General features: G+C 35.6%; 2 protein-coding genes across 5 annotated transcripts; both read left to right on the top strand.

The window, feature by feature from the left end:
• The first annotated feature begins 272 nt into the window (after positions 1 to 272).
• Positions 273 to 6709, top strand: LOC117970743 (heterogeneous nuclear ribonucleoprotein D-like). 4 transcript variants are annotated; one of them, XR_004662973.2, is made up of 9 exons: positions 273 to 494; positions 1382 to 1550; positions 1634 to 1795; positions 2364 to 2495; positions 2696 to 2789; positions 3217 to 3372; positions 4953 to 5052; positions 5459 to 5563; positions 6328 to 6709. XR_004662973.2 is itself a non-coding variant. In XM_034918490.2 (8 exons), exons 1-7 carry the CDS (start codon positions 406 to 408, stop codon positions 5021 to 5023), a joined length of 873 nt encoding a protein of 290 aa, XP_034774381.1. In that variant the 5' UTR covers positions 273 to 405; the 3' UTR covers positions 5024 to 5052; positions 6328 to 6709. The 4 variants fall into 4 exon arrangements, 2 of the variants coding, with proteins under 2 accessions (XP_034774381.1, XP_034774380.1); XR_004662972.2 differs by having other exon boundaries at positions 4950 to 5052; XM_034918490.2 differs by lacking the exon at positions 5459 to 5563.
• Positions 6710 to 10763: 4054 nt separating this feature from the next.
• Positions 10764 to 20600, top strand: LOC117408804 (heterogeneous nuclear ribonucleoprotein D0). Its single transcript, XM_059013441.1, has 7 exons — positions 10764 to 11362; positions 12695 to 12863; positions 13839 to 14000; positions 14216 to 14347; positions 15783 to 15882; positions 16920 to 17072; positions 18891 to 20600. The coding sequence occupies exons 1-7, from the start codon at positions 11190 to 11192 to the stop codon at positions 18956 to 18958; spliced, it is 957 nt and encodes a 318-aa protein (XP_058869424.1). The 5' UTR covers positions 10764 to 11189; the 3' UTR covers positions 18959 to 20600.
• The last annotated feature ends 1092 nt before the right edge of the window (positions 20601 to 21692 follow it).

Below are 21692 nucleotides of genomic sequence, written 5' to 3'. Positions count from 1 at the left end.
TAATTTTGCATTGACTATCAAGAGTCACAGCAGTGTTACTCCAGTCTTTCTTCAAACTTGGCTGGACTAGTAGTCATTGCAAAATATCTGCAAAATGTGTTCATACCAATATTCACACATAATCTGAACAAGAATAGCCTTTCTGGGCTCCAGGTACTCCCCCCTATTTTAGCTCCGCCCATTTAAGACATCATTGTCCTATGCTCTTTTTTTTTGGTATTCCTGTTGTGATTCGCTGATGCGGAGTCACGCGACGTATAAAACACAGCTCCTGAGTTTCTCTGCCTCTCAATCCGCCATTTTATGCAACGCGGCAGTAATTGTTTTCGTTTTACGGTGCCGTGTAAAATAATATAAAACAACGCTTTTATTTAAGTTTGTTTTAATTAGTAGATTGTCGCAAAAATGGAAGCTGAAGGGCAGTCCGATTTCAGCATGGAAGAATTTCCAGAAGGATCCAAAATTAACGCCAGCAAAAATCAGGAGGACGATGGGTAGGATAGCAAACTAATTATACGACAAAGATGGCGTAAACGCAATGTACTGTAATAAAATATTTGGTGGAAACGCAGTGAAAATAAACGGCGTTTTGTTATAAATCCGTTTGTCTTTATAATTGTGCATGCATTTCTCGGTTATTTCAGTTCTGGATTTTAAAAAAAAATCATTTTATTGGCATTGTTTGGCAACGGGCCGTTTAGTGGAAAATGCGACACTAAATTGTTGTAACATTACAAGTGTATGTTTGTAAATGTATTTATCTACGAAAGGTCATTTTTAAGCTTTGGAAATGTGTAATGACCGCTGTTATATTTGTTCCCATTAGTTACTAGTAAATACTAACCTAATTTTGTCATTGAAGGAGGGGTTATATAGATAGTACAATATCTCCCCTTAACGTCACTGCACACGTTCACGCCCAGCCTAGTATAAGCTGCAGAACTGGTGGTGGAGAGAGCAGCTGTCTCTCGCAGCTCGTAGGTTTCACGTTTGTTGGTGGTAGAACAACACACAGACGATATCACACTGAGCTATGCACTTGCACTATTGAAGAATAAAGACGATGCCCATACGCGAATTGAGTGTTTGGGAACACACATTTGTACGCCTTATAGACATACATTATTAAATATTTATAAATATGAGGAATTGTAATTTATTTTATATAGAAAAATGCGATGGTCAGTGGGGACTGAGTTAGCCCTTTTGAATAAGTTTACCCACTTGAATTAATATTTATCTGTTATCGCTATCATGTATGTACCTGCATTATTGAAACAAACACCTCAGTGTATAGGAACTTTCAATTATTTATCGTGTAATATTTTTTTTTTCTGGGTTAACTAGATTTGTTTTTTAAAACAAACTACTTTGATTCTAGGAAAATGTTTATTGGAGGGCTCAGCTGGGACACAAGCAAGAAAGATCTTACAGATTACCTGTCGAGGTTTGGAGAGGTGTTGGATTGTACAATTAAGACAGACCCCATTACAGGAAGATCTAGAGGTTTTGGCTTCGCCCTCTTTAAAGATGCTGACAGTGTGGACAGGGTAGGTAAAACAGAAGCTCAGTTTTAATAGTAAAATGCAATTAGGCAGTTGCCATTCATATAATCATTTATGTTTTCCTATAGGTGCTGGAGCTGAAAGAACACAAACTGGATGGAAAGCTTATTGATCCTAAAAGAGCCAAAGCAATGAAGGGTAAAGAGCCACCCAAAAAAGTGTTTGTTGGAGGCTTGAGCCCGGATACATCAGAAGATCAAATCAGAGAATATTTTGGAAAATTTGGAGATGTAAGAAGCTTAAGTTATTTGTTTTAAGGCTGTGCAACCCCATGGACAGACTTGGAGTTTGAGAATCTAAAATGCCACCAGTTTTGTTAATGCATCCTCCTGTTCAGCAGTTCTGCATAGAAAGCTTTGCAGATTTGTTTTACAGGATTGTTGATTGAAGCCCAAAGTGCTGGTTGAGACAGCTGCAGGCAACCCATGTTTGAATTGCACTGTTTGTGTGGAAGGATTGCTGCTATCTAAATGCGCTTCTCTTTACTTATGTTGCTGCATGGTGTTTTAAACCAGCGCCTTTCAGTGAACCATTAAATATGGTTTACAAACATAATGAAATGCATTGATAAATTTGATGGCATTTGTTAACAGTGCTGGTAGGTATTCCTAATGTCTAACTGCACTTGAATTTCAAAATAAGACCTGCAAACCATGCTCTCTCTTCACTTATTTAGAATATCATGCAGTTCAGGTGAAAAAAAAAAAAAAAAAAACACCTTAAGGTACCAACCAGGCTTTCTATGAGTTTGCTTTTTGTGGTATAAAGCTTATAGGTTTAAATCCACTTTACTTGCAGATTGAAAGCATCGAACTTCCCATGGACACCAAAACGAACGAGAGAAGGGGGTTCTGCTTCGTTACATATGCTGAAGAAGAACCAGTACAAAAACTGCTGGAGAGTAGATACCATCTTGTCGGATCCGGCAAGGTAGACCATGCATTTAGTTGTATTTAAGAAGTTTTACTCTAGGTATTTTTAGATGTTTGGAAACTTTTACCAGCCTATAGCTGGAGAAGGGGTGGTGTTTCTGTTGCTTACATGTTGGTTCACAAGCTTGTGTTGATTCTAAAATGCCTTGCAACAAACACATTCTAGGGTTATTTAACCCTTTTGTTTTTTATGTATAGTGCGAGATAAAGGTGGCCCAGCCCAAAGAAGTATACAGACAGCAGCAGCAACAGAGGGGCGGAAGAGGGGGCTCAAGAGGACGTGGTAGAGGAGGTGAGTTCTAGTTCTGCATGTGTTCTGCTGTTTCGGCCTAATATAGTTGTAGAAAATGGCTTCAGGTGTGATCTGATTCAGTTTATACGTTTGGTTTAAATTTAACTAACGGAAAACGCTATCTGTTTCTGGAAGTTTGATGCTATAGAATGGGGCAAGTTAGCAGGTTATATAGCTACTGGGTTCATGGGTGGGGAATGTTCACCTTTTAATATAAAAAAGAAGTCTATTTTGACCTATTCCCTTTATCAATGAAAACTTAAATGTATTTGGATCACTTTCTTGGGTACCTGTACACTTTTTCTTTATATATATATATATATATATATAATCTCACACACACACACTGAATTACTGTAATTAACTTAGGGCAGACAGTAGATTTTTAAATGGTCTATTTGACTAAAACGTGTCGTTTTTGTTCCAGGTCAAAATCAAAACTACAACCATGGTTATAACAATTACTATGGTCAAGGTTATGGAAGTTACGGCAATGGATACAATCAAGGGTACAATGGCTACAGTGGCTATGATTACTCTGGGTATAACTATGGGTATGGACAGGAATACGACGACTACAATGGTAAGCATAATTATTGCTGATGTTCAGATCAACAGTAGTTGGTGCTTTTAGATACAAGTCAGTCCTGTGTATTCCTGTACAGTATTTTGAAATTATTGTAATTTTTCCCCTGTATGTAAATGCAGAAGAAATTTCAATAAATAAGGATTGTGATGACGCCTCATTTTATTTGCTCAAAAGTGCTTTTCTGACATGCAAGCACTGTACAGTATCAGAATTAGATGACACTGCATAGAATAGAAGAAATATACACTTCATTTTTTTTTTTATTCTCCACCACACCACATGTGTGTGATTTTTTGTAAAAACAATTTGTTCTGCTGGAAGATCTTGGTACTGAACAGTTACCACAAAGAGCCATGTCCCTACTAATGTAAAGACCATGCTGAGGGAAAGGCAGTCTTTAGGTTAGTTGACCTTCTATAAAGTTTGAGACATGCCAAGAATACACACTGGGTGGGGAGGGGGATATGTTAACATGTGTATCACACCCCTGAGCCAGACTGCAGCTCTGCACATGTAAAGATATGAAGTCTGATTAGGACTGCAATACCTTGCACTACAAGAGCCTTGGTGGTTGAAAGCCTGACAGGCCTGAGGGAAGGGGGACATGCTAAGTCAGCTGCAGATTCACTGTTTAATAACCTTATTCATCAAGAATGAGGCTTAAGTGAAAGTGTTACAATTTCCCAAAAGCTTTTGCTGCCTGTGCAGGTGGCATTCTTGTCAATTCACTCCTCGTGTTCTAATGGGCTTTTGAGTAATATTTGCAAAACGGTTGGTATTATTAAATGCTAAAAGTTGAGCATCAATCTTTTGGGCAGGTAAAACACTCTCAGGAAAAACCTTATTTATGAACATTTTATTTACTTTTATTTTTTTTAGAATTTAGTTTAAGAATACCCTGCTTTCCATTTGTTTAAAAGCCAATACTGGTTTGGCTTCGTAATGTTTTGCAATCATAACTAGAAAGGGGAGGTATACACTATCATTTTAGCCAATTTATTCAGACTGAAGGCAGAAGATTTGTACATAACATGAGCTAGTAGTTCATGCCACGGCAAGATATCACAGTAAAGCTAAAAAGGTCTGTCTTTTGTATTAGTATTTGAAATATTTAGGTATGCTTTTGCTGGCTATTTAAAGACACCCAAACACACGTGTTGATCAAATCAAAGCATTTTAAGGATCAGTGTTGAAATTATAAAAAAAAAACGGGGGGACGGAGGGACAGACAAAGACTGAAAAACAAATGTTCCCCCAGCATCTTTCTCCATGTATAATATTTGTTGTCCAAACAAAGATGTTTTAGTTTAACTTAGATTTATATGTGATTGACTGTTATGGATGTGTTTTAAGGATAAAGTGCTTCCTTTAGATTGTAGGCTATAGGAAATATTAATATGTAGATAAACACAGACGGGCCAATGCTGTAGGACTACAGCATTTGTACAAGAATTCTTGAACGACAGCTCAAAAAAAAAAAAATTGTAAGGTTTGACAGAATTAATTAAAGAGAAAGCTACTTTTGTATGTGTATTCAAATTTCTGCAAACCTAACAAACCTCTGCTTTAAGTAGGTCAACAAAGCAGCTATGGCAAAGCTTTGAGGGGAGGAGCCAATCACCAGAACAACTATCAGCCTTACTAAACGGAAACCGCACAGTTCTTGGGATTTCGGTAAGCTTGTGACCTGGAAATGAAATTTTTAGCTGTGCTTTTGTAATTTTAAAGATCAATAGACAAATCCATTAAACTAAAAAAAAAAATTAAATAAAGACTTGAAGAAAAAAACACTTTGAGGCAAACAACAAAAAACACATGTTGCCATGCATTCAGTTTTTGTAAATGTCATTTTTTTGTTTAAATTGTGTCTATAGATCTTTAATTTGCTAAGTTTGTATAGCAATTGTTTTAGTTTTTCTGTTGATTTTGTAACAGGTGATCTAATGGAAATAACTTAAGAGACTTATTAGCAATATTAACAGGTAAAGTACTGCTAAAGGGTACAAAATTAAGGACCGTTTTTTTATTTATTTTAATTTTCTTCCTAACTCTGATATTGTACCTTGTTTGTACCCGCCAGCGGGAACTTCATTGCAGGCCGTGTGTCACCTTGACCACGTCATTCTCTGGGAGTCGCACATAGCGGGCAGAGAGCAAGGCATGCACAAGAAAACGCTGTCCTGTGGTATGGTCTCTTCCAACTTCCTGTACCAGCGTAAAGATTAAAAATGGAAACTTCAGACTTTGTGGTTTTAACGTTTTTTGTTTTCATAAATGTTTTTTTACAGGAGTCTTTAATTTTTTGGTTTTTTAAAACAAAAACTTTGTAAATGACTTAACTGCTTAATTGTATTCTCCTTTTATTTTAGTGTCATTTTTGTATTTCAGTTCTGGACCTTCAGTGATTTTAAAAATATGTAAATGCTTAAACTTTAATGCTTGCTTTTTCTTCATAGCTAATAGAGAAACCGTCAAATGATAAACAAGATCAAGATTTTTTTTAAATATAGGTGTTAAAGATCATATGTAACAGGCTTTTTTTTTTTTTTTTTTTTCTTTTCCCAGGAACAACAAATAAACCTTTCAAATGTACACTATCAATGAATAAAATGCAAAGCAAGTTGATTGTACTATATAATATCTGGAGGGGGTGGGGGGGGGGGGGGTGTTGAACTAGTGGCAGGAATGGGTTAACAAATTAATTGTGCTCCACAGTAAGTGATCACACCTGTAAAATTTGAATTTCTATAACTTAAATATGGGGCTGGTTGTATAATTAAAAAAAAAAAAAATCTGCATGTTCTACATATGATCTTTTAAAAAAACCTTTTAATAGTTTAAAGTTGACAGCACAAGAAGCTAATCAGTGCAACTTGGGCGTTTTTCTAATTTTCATGTAATGTTTGGTACAAAGGTTTAACACATGCTTGTCTTTTTTTTTTTTTCCAGGTGGGAGATCCGGAGGAGCATTCTGCTAGTTATCCTGGTAGCAACCGAGAGGTTCTAATCCTTTTTAAATCCAAAATATCCTTTTTTTTTTTTTTTTTTTTTTTTTTTTTTTCCCCATTTTGAGATGACATTTATTTTGTAATCCTAAAACATCAGTGTGAAGTTGGCACACCGGGTGTCCATTTTGTAAATAGCTACTGAACAGTTCTTATTTTTATTGGAGTGTTCACATCTGTCCTTTGCCACATGGCTGTTGTATTGCTGCAATTAATCTGTTCAGCTTATTTTCTTTTGTATTGTTCTGTTCAGCATCTTTTTAATGTAATTCCCTTTCTTTTTTTTTTTCCAAAACCGTGAAGGGATTAAAGTATGAATACAGAAACTGCTGTGCCTGAATTTATTTCGGTCTATAGTTAATTGTAAAGTCAAGCAAAATCATTAGAAATTTCAAAGATCCTGCAATACCAGTTATAGACACTTAAATATATTTCAATATTTACAATCCACAATTATGAAGACAAATGTGAACCACTTGTAGTTTTAGCATTTTTATAAAGGAGAGCAACAATTCTTGATGGGGATAGTGTCTGTTCTCCCCCCTTTCCTATGAAAAGCAAAAAAAGGTGTGTAATGCTTCTATTAAACATTTTTTTTCTTGTTTTATTTGAAATCTGACAGTAGTACACACAGACACTTAAGCAACATGCCTCTAGAATAACTAATAACTGTGTTTTTAAATGACTTTGCTCACACTTGCTGTTGTTCATGTTCAAACAATTACTGCTTTTACCAATATAATGTATATGTGACATTTGAAGTTTTGAAAATTCTATTTTTATTTCCGAAAAACACCTAGGGATAAATCATGTTTTTACTGTGGAGAAAACAAAATCTACTGTATGTTCTATATTGCCTCTTGATGCAACACCTTGGTTTGCCTTTGAGTTTAGTCTATATAATCTTTTTCACATGTTTAAAGATACTGCATGGTTGAGACCCAATATATAAAAATACTTTCCACCTGTGTGTAACTTGGCCATTGTGTTAACAGCTGCATCAAGTGTAGCATCTCATACACTGTGTAATAGTTTACAAAGCCACATTTGTGGCTGAATTTGTGAACTGACCAACCAAAGTTTTAGGATCAATAAGGAACTATGAACCAGGCAAGCATTATTAGGCCAAATGGCCCTGTCCTGCTGGTAACTGTTCATGTTTTTTATGAACTATTATAATTGACTTAAAGGAAACAAGTACAAAAAGCACTTGACCAATTTGTTTTGATCCAGAACTTAAACGGCTTACGGTGCAAAAATCACTGAAGTGCAGTAAAAGCACAAATGTATTTTCCTGCTTTCATGCCAACGTCTACAGTATTTAAAAACAAAACAAAAAATCATTTATAGATTGTTTTGCATTGTCACAGTATTTAGATTCAGATCCTACTAGTTATCTACTACTGTATAAGCATCATACCTAAGCAACATGTTCTATTTATATGACAGGACCCAATGTAACATACTTGTATATGTCAGATATAGTGTTTACAAATGCATTATGTGACATATGTATTGCAATTTGTAAAAGTGAGGCACTGTGATCCCTGTTTTTCAATATGTAACAGTAAGTCATCACTTCATTTAGTAAGGCATTAAAATGCTATAATCAAACTTTCTGTAATTACAACAGTTGTGTATATATATATATATATATATATATTTTTTGATAATGCATGTCTCAAGTGGGATATATCACAAAATGATTGGGGTATGAATTAATCTGACATTTTTTTTTAATCAATTTCAGGTTTCATACAACAGTCATCATGAAATGTACAAGGATAAAAGCTTACAGCATAAAAAAGACTCCATGTGTAAAATGAAAAGCGCACAGTAGTGTATGTATCTATTGCAACAGAGCAATCTCAGTGGCTAGAAAGGTTGTGAGATTAACCTTAATTGACCAAGCAATTGGAGTGTGTCAGAAAGCCTTTTATGACAGATACCCACAAATTAATACAATATAAGGCTCTTCAATCATAGTACTACATTCCAGTAAAACTACCTTCAATGGGAATGAGTCCTAATAATTTATGTCACATGAACCTTTCATATGCTCAATTATACAAACCTTTTGGATGGAAATGAAACATAACATGATTGGTGTATCAAATCGTTTCAACCCAAGAATTTTCACATTAGGTGACATGTGAAGCCATCAAATTAGGCATGACCAAAAAAACACAATGGTGTACTTTCATAGGTAGCAAAGACTAATCCTTGACACGGGATACACGCTCCCCCACCTATGTGAAGAGAACGGTACGCTGAAGTGGTCGATGCCTTTCACGCAATGGCAAAGAGCATTAGCAACACTGAGATTTTTTTTTTTTAATGAAATATGTTATTAACGGTTACTTAAAAACGTGTCTCAGGTAATAACACTGATACCAATATCTTGTAAAAACAAAACACAATTACTGTGTTATCTGTGTGTGATATATTATTTTAGATAGGCCTATTTTATGCATGATATGTGTATGTTTTTACCTGTACATTTCACAAACATGAAATAAAATTTAAAAAAAAAATACTAGCGAGAAGAAAAAGAAAGGTTGTAATGGTGTATACATTAATTAAGGATAAAACCGACGTCATATCAGCAAGGTGGAGTGTTAGAGCTGAAGTACACTAGATGCTGCCTGTATCTTCCATTATCCTAGATTTTTTAAAAATTCGCTTCAGACTTCACCGTCTTTCATCCGGCTATCAGCCTCGAATGATAAAGGGGATTGGTAATCCCAATGAAGAAATAGCATAGAGGTTCCACATGACATATCATATATTTTAAAATGCATTTATTAAGCTGTTTTGACTGCTACATCTTCAAAACACATTTAATATTTAAATAAATCATTACCGATGTCAAGGGACGGCAGACAGTGAAAACAAAACAAAAAATCCTGTGCATTTCCCATGTTTTAAATATGCTGTACCACAATATCTTAATGCTTCAATATGCAGCATTAAGTTTGCAATGCATTATCCTATGGTACACGGTTAAAGAGTTGTAACTGTTATTGTGATTAGGGTTGAATAAATAATAATTTAGCAGAGGTGGCTTGCATTACAGCTGAAATGTGATTTTATTTATTTAGTGTGCATGTTTGCACGCAAAATAAATATCAATACGATTAAAAAAATACGCTATTTGTTTAACGAAATTAACGAAAATAATGAATACGGTTTCAATATTGATATATAGACTACTAAAAAAAAAAAAAAAAACTTCCACTGAACTGTATTGAGAAGGGGGGGCGGGGGATCATACAAATTACTGTTCAATTTTTATAAAATTATTTTTTTATTTGATTATTTGATTGTTTAGAAATGTAACTTTACCTTACCACCCTTTGTAGTAAGGTAAAGTTAACCACTATGATTAAATGATAACAATAGATAACAACCAAAAATGCAGTATATTCTATAAATTCATTTAACGATAGGCCTGTGTCATATTAAACCGTGTTATTATTAAAACGAAGTGATTTAACTATGTACAACATGTTATGGTAACCAATTTCAAAACTAAAACGATAAACGATAGATGTTGGAAAGCTATATAAAAAAAAGGCCGACAAGATGCTCGGATATATTGTGAAAAGTGTTGAATTTAAATCAAGGTAAGTAATGTTAAAACTTTACAATGCATTAGTAAGACCTCACCTAGAATATTGTGTTCAGTTCTGGTCACCTCGTTACAAAAAGGATATTGCTTCTCTAAAAAGAGTGCAAAGAAGAGCAACCAGAATTATCCCGGGTTTAAAGGCATACTGACAGGCTAAAATAATTTAATCTATTCAGTCTTGAACAAAGAAAACTACGCGGTGATCTGATTCAAGCATTCAAAATCCTAAAAGGTATTGACAATGTCGACCCAGGGGAGTTTTTTGACCTGAAACAAGAAACAAGGACCAGGGATCACAGATGGAGATTAGATAAAGGGGCATTCAGAACAGAAAATAGGAGGCACTTTTTTACACAGAGAATTGTGAGGGTCTGGAACCAACTCCCCAGTAATGTTGTTGAAGCTGAACCCTCTGGGATCCTTCAAGAAGTTGCTTGATGAGACTCTGGGATCAATAAGCTACTAACAACCAAACGAGCAAGATGGGCCGAATGGCCTCCTCTCGTTTGTAAACTTTCCTATATTCTTATGTTCTACATACAGTGTGTTCAACGATTAAAGTTTACAGATAAGAAACTGGAACCGTGAACTCTTCTTTAACGTCAGAAGTCTGCGCATGCTCAGTAAAGGCGATTTCTTTTTCTTCACGGTCTACCAATTTCCCGTGACACCGGTACCAAAAGCATACACATTCATATTACTGAGGGGGGGGCATAGGTCTGCCGTTTAGAGCTTTCATTCAGACCTGATAGTCTGCTGTCACAGCCCTATCCTAGTACTTCAAACGGTCGCCCGATACTGCTTCCCTTACCAAGAAACTTTACAAAAGTGGGTAAAACTACCGTACTCTACCTTAGTATTGCTGAGTAGGTCGTGACTAGTATGTGGCTTTCATGTGGTCTCGGATTGGTCCCATCCCGACAGTCCTTCCCAGTACTGCTTCCTTCCTGCGGCCATTTTGTGAGCAGCGCCATTACTAACATCTGAAGAGTGTAGAGAGAAAAAAAAAACCTAAAGAAAAAAAAACAAACAGCTTTTAGAGCTGTCACCGAGTGGTGTGTGTGTATGTATGTGTGAGCGAGCGCTCTCCTTCCTTCGGGTCGCCTCCCCTTTAAAGAAGAAAAACGAACCCCGAAGTAATCAATTCAAAGGTGCCGTAATATCCGTCGGTAAATATGTCTGAAGAGCAGCACGCCGGAGAGGAGCCGGTGTTGAAGGAGGATAAGGAGGTGAAGAAGGAGGATGAGGAGGCGAGCAGCGAGGAAGTGCAGACGGCGACCGGCGAAAGCATAGCGGGGGAATCCGAGGGAGCCAAGATCGATGCGAGTAGGAACGAGGAAGATGAAGGGTAAGAATTTGAGAGAGCCGCTGATAACGACGTATTATTACTTAGGCCAAAAGTTAACTTCGAAAAAGCTTGCCAGTAGTACAAACTTGCCATGCTTCTTGCTTTGCCACTGATGAATCTACCACAAAGACAGGTTATCAGCATTTTCGTACTGTCAGATTATATACCGGTATATACAGAAATAGGCGTTGCTCCTGCTTTAGACTGAGACACAGGATTAGTTGATGTTTGTTCCTGCTGCATTATAAAATGTTAGTTTCATTTTAGCTACACGCCGTTTTATTTGTTTTTAGGTTTGTGGGGGTTTCTAAATACTGTAACCTAAATCTGTCGTTTGTAAACTCATTTTCAAGTGTAGACATTTTTGCGCATAGTTTAAGCCTGCCTTGGTACTGTAAGTTTTATTTTTTTTATGAGTCGCTGAAAAAAATGACTTGCGATGCTTTTTTCCCCGCAGGAACGACCCTGATGCCTGCAGTGAAACATCAAGGTATATAAGGATTAAATACTGTACTTATCGATGTCGTTTGTATCATGGCATAATTGACAGTGCTGCTATTTATTACTAATGCTATACCGGTACACGAATTCACAGTGCGGCGATGCGGTAGCAAGCACCATGTTTAATATATTATTTGTATACTGTAACAATATTTGCTGTATATTTTTGAGTCGTTGTTCAATCAGTAGCCTGCTGCAACAGTATCACGTCGAGAGGTTTAGAAATACAGCCTGTGCCAGAGTACCAACCTGCAGTAGATGAGACCCGCCCTTTTCTTAGTGTCGCTTGAGGTTGGCCCACATGATATGACATAAAATTAGCGATCCAGTTTTTCTGCTAAAAATAGCTGGACTGCACCAGAACCTTGGAAGTGACTCCGTGGCTTGTTCGTCATGTTTGGTTTAGATCGTGTTGCTCGTTCTACATTTGACGGATGTGAAGCTTCATTTATTACAAAATTAGCTGGTGTAGTTTGTTTCCCTTGTCGAGTGACACATGGATTCCGACAGTCTGGAGTGGAACGTGTGCAATTGAATCAAATACAAGTATAACCATCATTTAATCTGATACATTAATTATTCTGGCATACAAATTTAATCTGATTATTTCTAATAAAAAATATTTGTGTATTTGAAATCTTGGGAACAATATTGTGCAAATGAACAGGAAAGCATGCATTTACTACTAAAATGCTGTTAACCTGTACATCTGGTAGTATATTTTATTTAAAAAGGGTTACTTGATAGTTATCTCTGGGGGGGGGGGGGGGAAACAAGTTGATTGCCCATCTAAATAAGCTTTTTTTTTTAATGTACATTACTCTTTAACAGAAAAATGTTTGTTGGAGGGCTGAGCTGGGATACCACAAAGAAGGACCTGAAAGATTATTTTTGCAAGTTTGGAGAGGTTGTAGACTGCACATTAAAACTGGATCCCATCACTGGACGGTCCAGAGGATTCGGCTTTGTATTATTTAAAGAGGCTGACAGTGTGGATAAGGTATTTCTTTTCTTAATTAATAACGGCCTTCTCTAAAGAGAGTATCCAGCACAGCTACATGTTGTTCTGCATGTAGAAGGGGTATAAAGTAATATTGAACGCTCACTCCCGCACCAATTTCATTCATTATTTATTTTTCTAAATGGATCAGAGGCTGCATCAGTGAACACATATTCTGCACCCGAGCAACATTGAAATGCAGTTTCTACTGTCTGTCCTTGTGTAAGCCTTAATAAAAGCTTGCATTTAATAGTTATGCAAATTGTTTCGTATGCAGTGGTTCCGTGTGGTATGTCAAGAACGATTAAAAAAAAACACCTATTTTGTAAGCAAATATATTGATTGACCAGCAAACACAAAAATTCCCTAGTCTAGTTTAGTTTAATACTTTTCAATCCCTGTCTTGTGCTCTTATCCTAACTGGTCCGGAAAGCGTATAGACTCATTGGCACCACCTGAGCATGAGGTGTAGTGGTGGTATTTTGGACCCATTATGACTGGAAATAAATAGAATGATGAGCTCAACGGTGATTATAAGTTCTATAGGGGTTATGGAACAGTTTTAGTGAACAACATCTTAGCACATCATCATCCATATAGTTGTTAAGCTTGCAGTAAAACTTGGAATGTATCAAACTGCTGTGCAATGGGAGCATGTTTGCAGATAACCAAATGATTTGTAGTTATTACAGCAGAATCTATTGGTACCAATCATGGACTACCTAACCTAATGCATTGTAACATTAGCTAGTCCAAGTTTAGTGCTAATCGGTGTCCGGGAAACCAGGCGATAGTTTTATGAAGTTTGCATTTTTGTATTTAAAGTTTGTGTTGTTTTTATCTTCTGTCATTTCGTAATTGACAGAGGTGACTTTGTAATCAACAATACAAGCTAGAACATGTCTAACTTTTTAGCAGCACTTACAACCTTGATCGTTCAGATTGTTCTTTTTACACAATGCTGATGTTTTGTAGGTTATGGCGCAAAAAGAACACAAGTTGAATGGAAAAGTAATTGACCCCAAAAAGGCCAAGGCTATGAAAACGAAAGAACCAGTGAAGAAGGTCTTTGTTGGAGGCCTTTCCCCCGATACCCCTGAAGAGAAAATTAGGGAATATTTTGGTGGTTATGGAGAGGTAATATTCTTAAGTTCATTATTTTTGTTGTTGTTTCACAGTATGGTTTGATTAGTTGACACCTATGGAGAATGTGCCTGTGACTTCACCTAGAAGAAGTGTATGAGTGGAGCATTCTTGTGAAAGTGGAGGCCTAGCTGCCCTCATGAGGCAGGCATGTTAGGATAGAGGTCCTGAAAGGTGCTCATTTTAACTGAAATTTCAAATGCCCGCAGGTGGAGTCAATAGAACTGCCAATGGAAAACAAGACGAATAAAAGGCGAGGGTTCTGCTTTATTACATTCAAAGAGGAAGAACCTGTAAAGAAGATAATGGAAAAGAAATACCACAATGTTGGGCTCAGTAAAGTAAGTTCTTACTTTGTAATTAGTCACAACTCTCGATTATCCTGGGTAATGCCCCGGATAAAACAAAAACATGGATAATGCAAAACCTATAGAAACCTATAAAACATGTACAGTGTACTGTACTTACATGATAGTTTCTTAAAGTAGTCGATCATCCTTGATTTTTTCATTGATTTCCTCTTAGCAAACCGCTTCTTCATTTGTGAAGTCCTGAACCGCATGTTCACCAATTCCATATTACACTGAAAGTTGTTTTTACAGGACTACCTTGGTCCAGCTTCTCAACTATTTCAAGTTCTTCTTGAATTGTGACAGCTATGCGATTACGTTTACTTGCCGACATGTTTGCAGTCCCAATGGCACTGAGTCACTGGCCTAATGCAACCTGCGCATGCGGAAAAGAATGCTTACTGTACAGTACACGGGTATTTTTCTTCCTTTTTTGCAGCACGGTTAATCTGCAACCCGGATAATCTCCCCATGGATAATTGAGAGTTGACTAACTAACTTTCTTCAGACTCGATTCTGTTTGTTTGTTTTTCGTTAATGCCAACAACACTAAATGCTGTCTTTATTTGTATGACTGAAGATTTATTGACATGAATTTGGAAACTGAAACTCACTTTAGAAATGGACCACAACCCTTCCCTTTTAATTACCCCAAACTATTTACAATGCAATGTCCCTCTGTGCTAAAGAACCTAAATAAGGTGGTGTGATCTACAGCTATGGCCAAAAGATTTGCATCACCTAGAATTCTGGGATTAAGACATAATTAAAAAAAAAAAAAAAAAAAAAAATATATATATATATATATATATATATATATATATATATATATATATATATATATATATATATATATATATATATATATGAACACCATTTAGATCTATTATTTAACATCATGTAATCAAAGGACCTACAAAATGATATCGCAAAAGTTTACCGGAAGCCATGATGTAGTGCAGTGTTTCATGTTAGAGTTCGAAGTGTCATATTTTTCAATTTGTATATGGAAAACTACAAAGCGGTATGTAATTCAATATGTTAACATAACATAATTCAGCAGTTCATTCTACTTTATGAAGCAAAATTAGTTAGGTGATGCAAAACTTTTGGCCATAGCTATAGTCCAGGTTCAAGCAGGTGGGTGGTTTTTTTTTTATTTATTTTTTCCCTCCAATTCTAGTAGCCCTAAAATTCCAGACTTGTGTTTAACCTGTCCCTGTATTTAATTTAAAAAAACAAAACATTGTAATCCGATGTACATAGAGAGCTTCAACAAGTGTAGATTTAGATCCTGGTTTGAACAGAAAAACAGCCCTGTCATAGGTATTCGAGGATCTCGAAGTAAAGGATGTTTATACCCCTATTAATCAACATGTTATTTTTTGGAGTTCATTTTTCTAACAGGCTTTTTTTGTCACTACAGTGTGAAATCAAAGTTGCCATGTCCAAGGAGCAGTATCAACAGCAGCAACAACATTGGGGAGGCAGGGGCAGCTTTGCCATGAGAACTCGAGGAAGAGGAGGTAAATCGGAAATAGGTTGCATTGTTGCAAGTTAACAGATGGCAGATTGGGAGTTTGAAAGAGAAAACCATAAATCTATACTGTATATCAATCTGTGATTTTACTATATTCAAATGATACCAGAAGGTTTATAGCCAAGTGATTAATAGAAAGAAAAAATAATCCACGCAGTGGTTTTAAATGAGTGCCGTTAACACATGTTGGCAGGAATCTGGATTCTTTATTTGGCCCCCTGCAAAAAGACATTTGCATGATCAGATGCATTGCAATGTTTACTCTCATGTTAATCTTTTAATCTGTCAGCATGTGGTAGGAAACTGTGTGTGTTCTTTGAAGTAATACCCTAGTCTTGGTAATATTTCATTGTATTAAAGAGAAGGTAGCTTCTACTTACATGTTCATTTTTTTTCTCTCTTTATACCTTGCAATGGTATTTCCAATCATTCTAAGCGCAAGTGCTGAAAAATTGTGTTCGATTCAGTTTATCGTATCCTCTGGGTTAAGGTGCTTTGACCTACATTGTAGTTGAAAGATCATTTCTTGCCATAGACATATGCAGGCTATGGGTGATCTAGCCTGTATAATAACAGCTACTAGATCCAGTACCTTAACACAGTGTAGACCAAAAATGTAATTACAAATATTTTAGTAATTGCAACACGAACCACTCAGAATAAATGGAAACCTCATAAAGAGGTAAGAGGACTGTATTATGTAATTCAAATATCAGATTAGTACATTGCTGTGGCTGTGCAGAAAATGTGGCTTGAACTTTCCCTTTAACAGTATGCATAAATAGAAACCACAATTACAGCATTTGGCCACTGGGCGGTATATGTTATGCAGAAATCCCATTTAAAAAAAGCCTTGATTATAAACCTTGCTTTTCGACACCAGGTGGCACTGCACTGAGCGTACCTTCTATTAAAAAGAGGAGGAGTCTTGCTATGAATCCTCACATGCTTAAATAATTCTAATCACACTGTAATGCAAAATAAACAGTTAATGGTTAGTAATTGAGAAATGGTGCTTTACAGGTCCAAACCAAAATTGGAACCAGGGATATGGCAACTACTGGAATCAAGGTTATGGCAATTATAACTACGGATACAACAACCAAGGCTATGGAGGATATGGAGGCTATGATTACTCTGGTTATAACAACTACTACGGATATGGTGACTACAGCAGTATGTAAACTTGTTTGTGAAAGCACACATAATAAAAAGAAGAAAATGATATGGCATCACAACATCTTGTTTTTTTTTTGTTTTTTTCCAACTTTTTGTTGTTACTAAATTATTTAAGCTGCATCTGCCATTTCTATGTTTTGTGGAAATCAATACACATCTTAATTATAGAATGACTATAATGCCGCCATAACTCATTATAAGGTATACATATTATTGCAATATATTCTAATATCAGAACAAACTGTTCATCACTTATTTTGTTAATGTACGATTAGGAAACAGTGGCATTATTAGTCTGGGATCTTCATGTTTTAGTTTAATCTTTATATGTAATATGAACAATGTGAAGTATTTAAATAGGTCAGCAATGTATACCACAATATCCTCCATATTTTGCAACACTTGCAAAATATCTCTCTAAATAAAAACACTTATTTACTTATTTAAAGTAATTTCCTTTCTACATGTGTTTCTTAGCCTTCCTGCTGTATCCTTTTTTTCTGGACTGTTGAAGGCTTAAGTGTGTCAAAAACAAACTGACAGTGACGGCTTTTCTACATTGAGGGAGACAATTTCAACGATTCAAGGTGGCACTATAGAATGGATTCAGAGCATTTGGTGCAGTGGAAGTCTCATTTTGGAATGTTCAGCCATTGGTTGTTGTGCTTAAGGGTACCTGGAACAGGTGAATGCTGTTCTACATTTTCGATTTTTAAAATGGTGAAAGAACATGAAAACAACCATTTGGAAATTCAAAACCCCAACATCAAATACTTTCAAGTTTCAAAAACCCCAGAGATGTCAAAGCTAAGCACAGAACCATATGCCAAATAGGGTTTCTGTTAAATCAAAAATGTGTTAAACCTTTAAGTGACAGATAAAATTTGTAAGCACAGATTTGTCAAATTTCCAGTACATCTTCTGTGTACAGATGTCACCCTGTGCATAAAACAGTAAAGCAGGAAAAAAAAAAAATACGGTACCTTGGTAAAATGGATCTTGTTAATCTGTTTTTTCAAATCTTGAATGACTTTCTGAAAACAATCGTGCTGTAAGTTAATACATTTCTTAGGGTAGGAGGTAAAATATCAGCCGTAAAATATCAGTATGATTTTCTTTATTGTAATTTGTAACTTGTAATGTGTTGAGGATCTCTTATTGCATAAGAGTTTTCACTGTGCTCAGTGAAGCCAGGACCATTTCCTTTGCAGTTCTATCTGTCAAGAAGATACAGCCCACACATGACTTCTACAGTAAAATACCTCAATTTGGGGAATTATTATATAGTGAAGGAGTTTTGGGGATCAAAAAGTAAAGAATGACTGCACTGCAGTCATCGAAAACAAAGTTGTAGTTGAACTCTCTGACCACTAAAGCATTGGAACGTTGAAATTGTATCCCTAAAATAAAATTCTGACAAAACAGATTTCCTCAGAGTGAACGGGGATACCAGTCATAAATCGGGTGCATTTGAGATGCGGTTTTCAAAATGTTTTATTTTCGCTTTTAATTACACACAACAAAAGATCATTTTAGTTACTCAGAGTTCATAATTTTTTTTTATTTGACATTTTCTCGTTTTTAAAATCTGCCATTTACACAACATTGCTAGTTGTTTGGTGTGGTTTGGTTTGTAGGGTAGTTCAAGATTCAGTTTTTTGGAATGTAGCAGTTATTATTATTTTTTTATTAAACAGTGTCAATTTTTGGATTAGAAGTTTTTTATGAAGTAGTTTGAGTACACCATTAAATCTTCAGTTGCGACAGCATTCTGTAAACTGAGGTGTAATATTAGATTTTTGTTTTAAACTCTAGATCAGCAGAGTGGTTATGGCAAAACCCCAAGGCGAGGTGGTCACCAAAACAGTTACAAGCCATACTAAAATATAATCCCTACTTTTAACAAGCAGGTATGTTGAAACATTGCTTATAGCAACACTTCATTAATATAAATTTCATTTTAATTATTATATTGACCTTTTGTTTAACGTATTATAATGTTGAATTTTTTCTTTAAAGTTTCACAGCACCCAGACGTGCTTTCTGTAATGGTAACTTAGAGACTTCTTTTGGAGTTATGTACCACTGGTGCACTTAAGCGTATGGCTTTTGCCCTTTTGTAACTGTAAAGTTAACAGGTAAAGTACTGCTAATGGGTACAAATTAAGGAGTTACAACGAAAGGAAAGAAGAATGTTGCCTACTAACTCTGATATTGTACCTTGTTTGTACCCGCCAGCGGGAACTTCATTGCAGGCCGTGTGTCGCGCTGACTTCACGATTCTCAAAGGCCCGCTCAATGCGGACAGGGTACGAGATGCTCACGCTCTCGAATGCTGCCGTTTGGTATGGTCTCTTCCAACATCCTGTATCAGCATTAGAAAATACAATGGATACTTCAAGCTTTGCCTTCACTTATTTCTTTGCTTTTTTTATATAGACATATACATTATAATGTAATTTTAATGTAATTTTTTACAGGCCCCAAGTAATGCTTAAATACGACAACTTACTGAAAAAAATAACTATTTATTCTTCTAAGGATACAGCTTTCTCTGGATTTTCCAGTGTCATAATATATTTTATTCCTAATCTATTTGTAATGCTTGCTTTTCCCCGTTTATAGCCCTTGTAGCAGTAATTGCCAGTAGTCCATGAGCTAAAACCTGTTCTGTGCATGGATTTCACTCTTCTGAAGAGATCCATATAATGTTGTATACTGTGTATACGGTTTTGTTTTCTGAGACAATCAAGTGGATTAAATATGTTCTTCTGAATATCATGATCATTTTTTCTAAGTAGTTCATTCATATTTTAATACTGTGAGAACCAAAAACTTGTCTTAAATACTTTTTGTATGTATGTATGTATGTATTTATTTATGTATGTAAGCATGTATGTAAGCATAATGCATATATAATATAATATGTTTTGTTTTAGGAGAGCCTAAAGGTCTTGCCCTTTTAATCAGCTAGTAGGATTCCTGGCACTTCTGCCGTTTGCTGCACTTCAGGATTTCTAGCTTATGGACTAATTTATTTAAGCTTTAGTTGTAGAATTGTGTGTGTGTATATATGTATATATAGAATATATATTTGTCTGTTTTAAATGTTAATGGGACATATTCAAAATGTGATATTTAGGAATTCATACAGATTTCCATTGACAAATATTATTTTGTTTTTTTTAGGTGAAGGAGCAGTATTTTACATCAGATAGAAGATCTCTACGAGGTGGTTATAGCTAGACTCTGATAGCAGTTTTTCAGACTTTTTTGTGTTTAATATTTATCTTGTATGGCTGAATTAAGTCACTGATTCATTGTGCAATGGCATTCCTAAATTTACTTAAATATTGCTTTTATTACTTTTAATGTGTGGCAACTCCTAGGCTTGAAATGCAACCAACTTATGTTTTTTTTCCTTAATATGGTTTATTGTGAAAAAGTATTGTTATGATATTGTGGTGAACTGATGTTCTAAAATTGTTGGGTTATTTTTTCTAAATAAACCTTTTTGTACAAGTATTGCTTGTGTGTTTAATTAAAAACACTTTTTTAAATACAGCCTTGACAATTGAAAGATAATTCAATTGTATCAATAGAAGCAGGTCCCCTGCAGCTCAGGATGGGAAGAAAACTCCAGGAATATATGATGAAAATGGGAAATATTGAAATGATCTGGTTGGCTAAAAGGAAGGCACCTGAAGACCACAGTTGACTTCTAGTTAATCATTGCCAAAGGAAAACATATTTGCTGCAAAGACATGCTAATATAGTATCATAATGTGTTTTTTTTTTTTTTAAACTTACTGACGCTATTATATTTGTAGCACAGTGGTTACAAAAGAAGAAATCTGAAATGTTTTCATATGTGAATAGTGTATTTAATTATGAGAAAGATATGTTAGTGATCCCCCACCCCACCCGATAATTCATGAAACTCAACCGGTTGAAATGACCACCTTTGTATGCTGTAATGAGGTGAGCACTTCATATTAAAAAACTTAAGAAATGAACATTTATGACAAATTCTCAACAGAAAATATTGATGTGTTATCAAGTATGCCCTTTGTACATCGTGGTTTTTTTTTTGTAAATGGCTGTGCAATATAAATCTAATAAACAGTATTCATAAAGTCACTGTATGCAAGTTATGGTCTTGACATGAACCTTTAACAATCCAGAATCAAAATGAGCCAAGTGATTTTTCAGTTGGTTGCAAATAGCTCCCCAAGCAGCATCAGTACTAACAACCATGTAAAACATGCAAAGATGTACAGAAGTCAAAGCTTAAAACTGGCAAGATGATTTTTGTGCATGGTTCCACTTTCTCCAGTAGCCAGGCAGTAGAGTGGGATAAATGTAATGCAATCAAAACTACAGCAGAAATTTTGCTCACTGAATAATAGATATCATTACTTGGGTAAATGGGTAAACAATATGCAAAAATTTTCAGCATGCAGATTTTAAGGTTTCAGGATGCAAGCTTTGAGTATATGCACTGGATAAATTCCTTGGTGTCTTGTAACCCTAACCTTAAGGCTGTATAGAGAGATAAATAATAAGAAATATTGGGAATTGCTTTTCAGTGTCAGACAGAAACAGGGTTTGTTCTAT

The sequence above is a fragment of the Acipenser ruthenus genome, chromosome 1, assembly GCF_902713425.1.
Source record: "Acipenser ruthenus chromosome 1, fAciRut3.2 maternal haplotype, whole genome shotgun sequence".
Taxonomy (NCBI): Eukaryota; Metazoa; Chordata; class Actinopteri; order Acipenseriformes; family Acipenseridae; genus Acipenser; species Acipenser ruthenus.
This window is presented reverse-complemented; position numbering and strand designations above follow the sequence as displayed.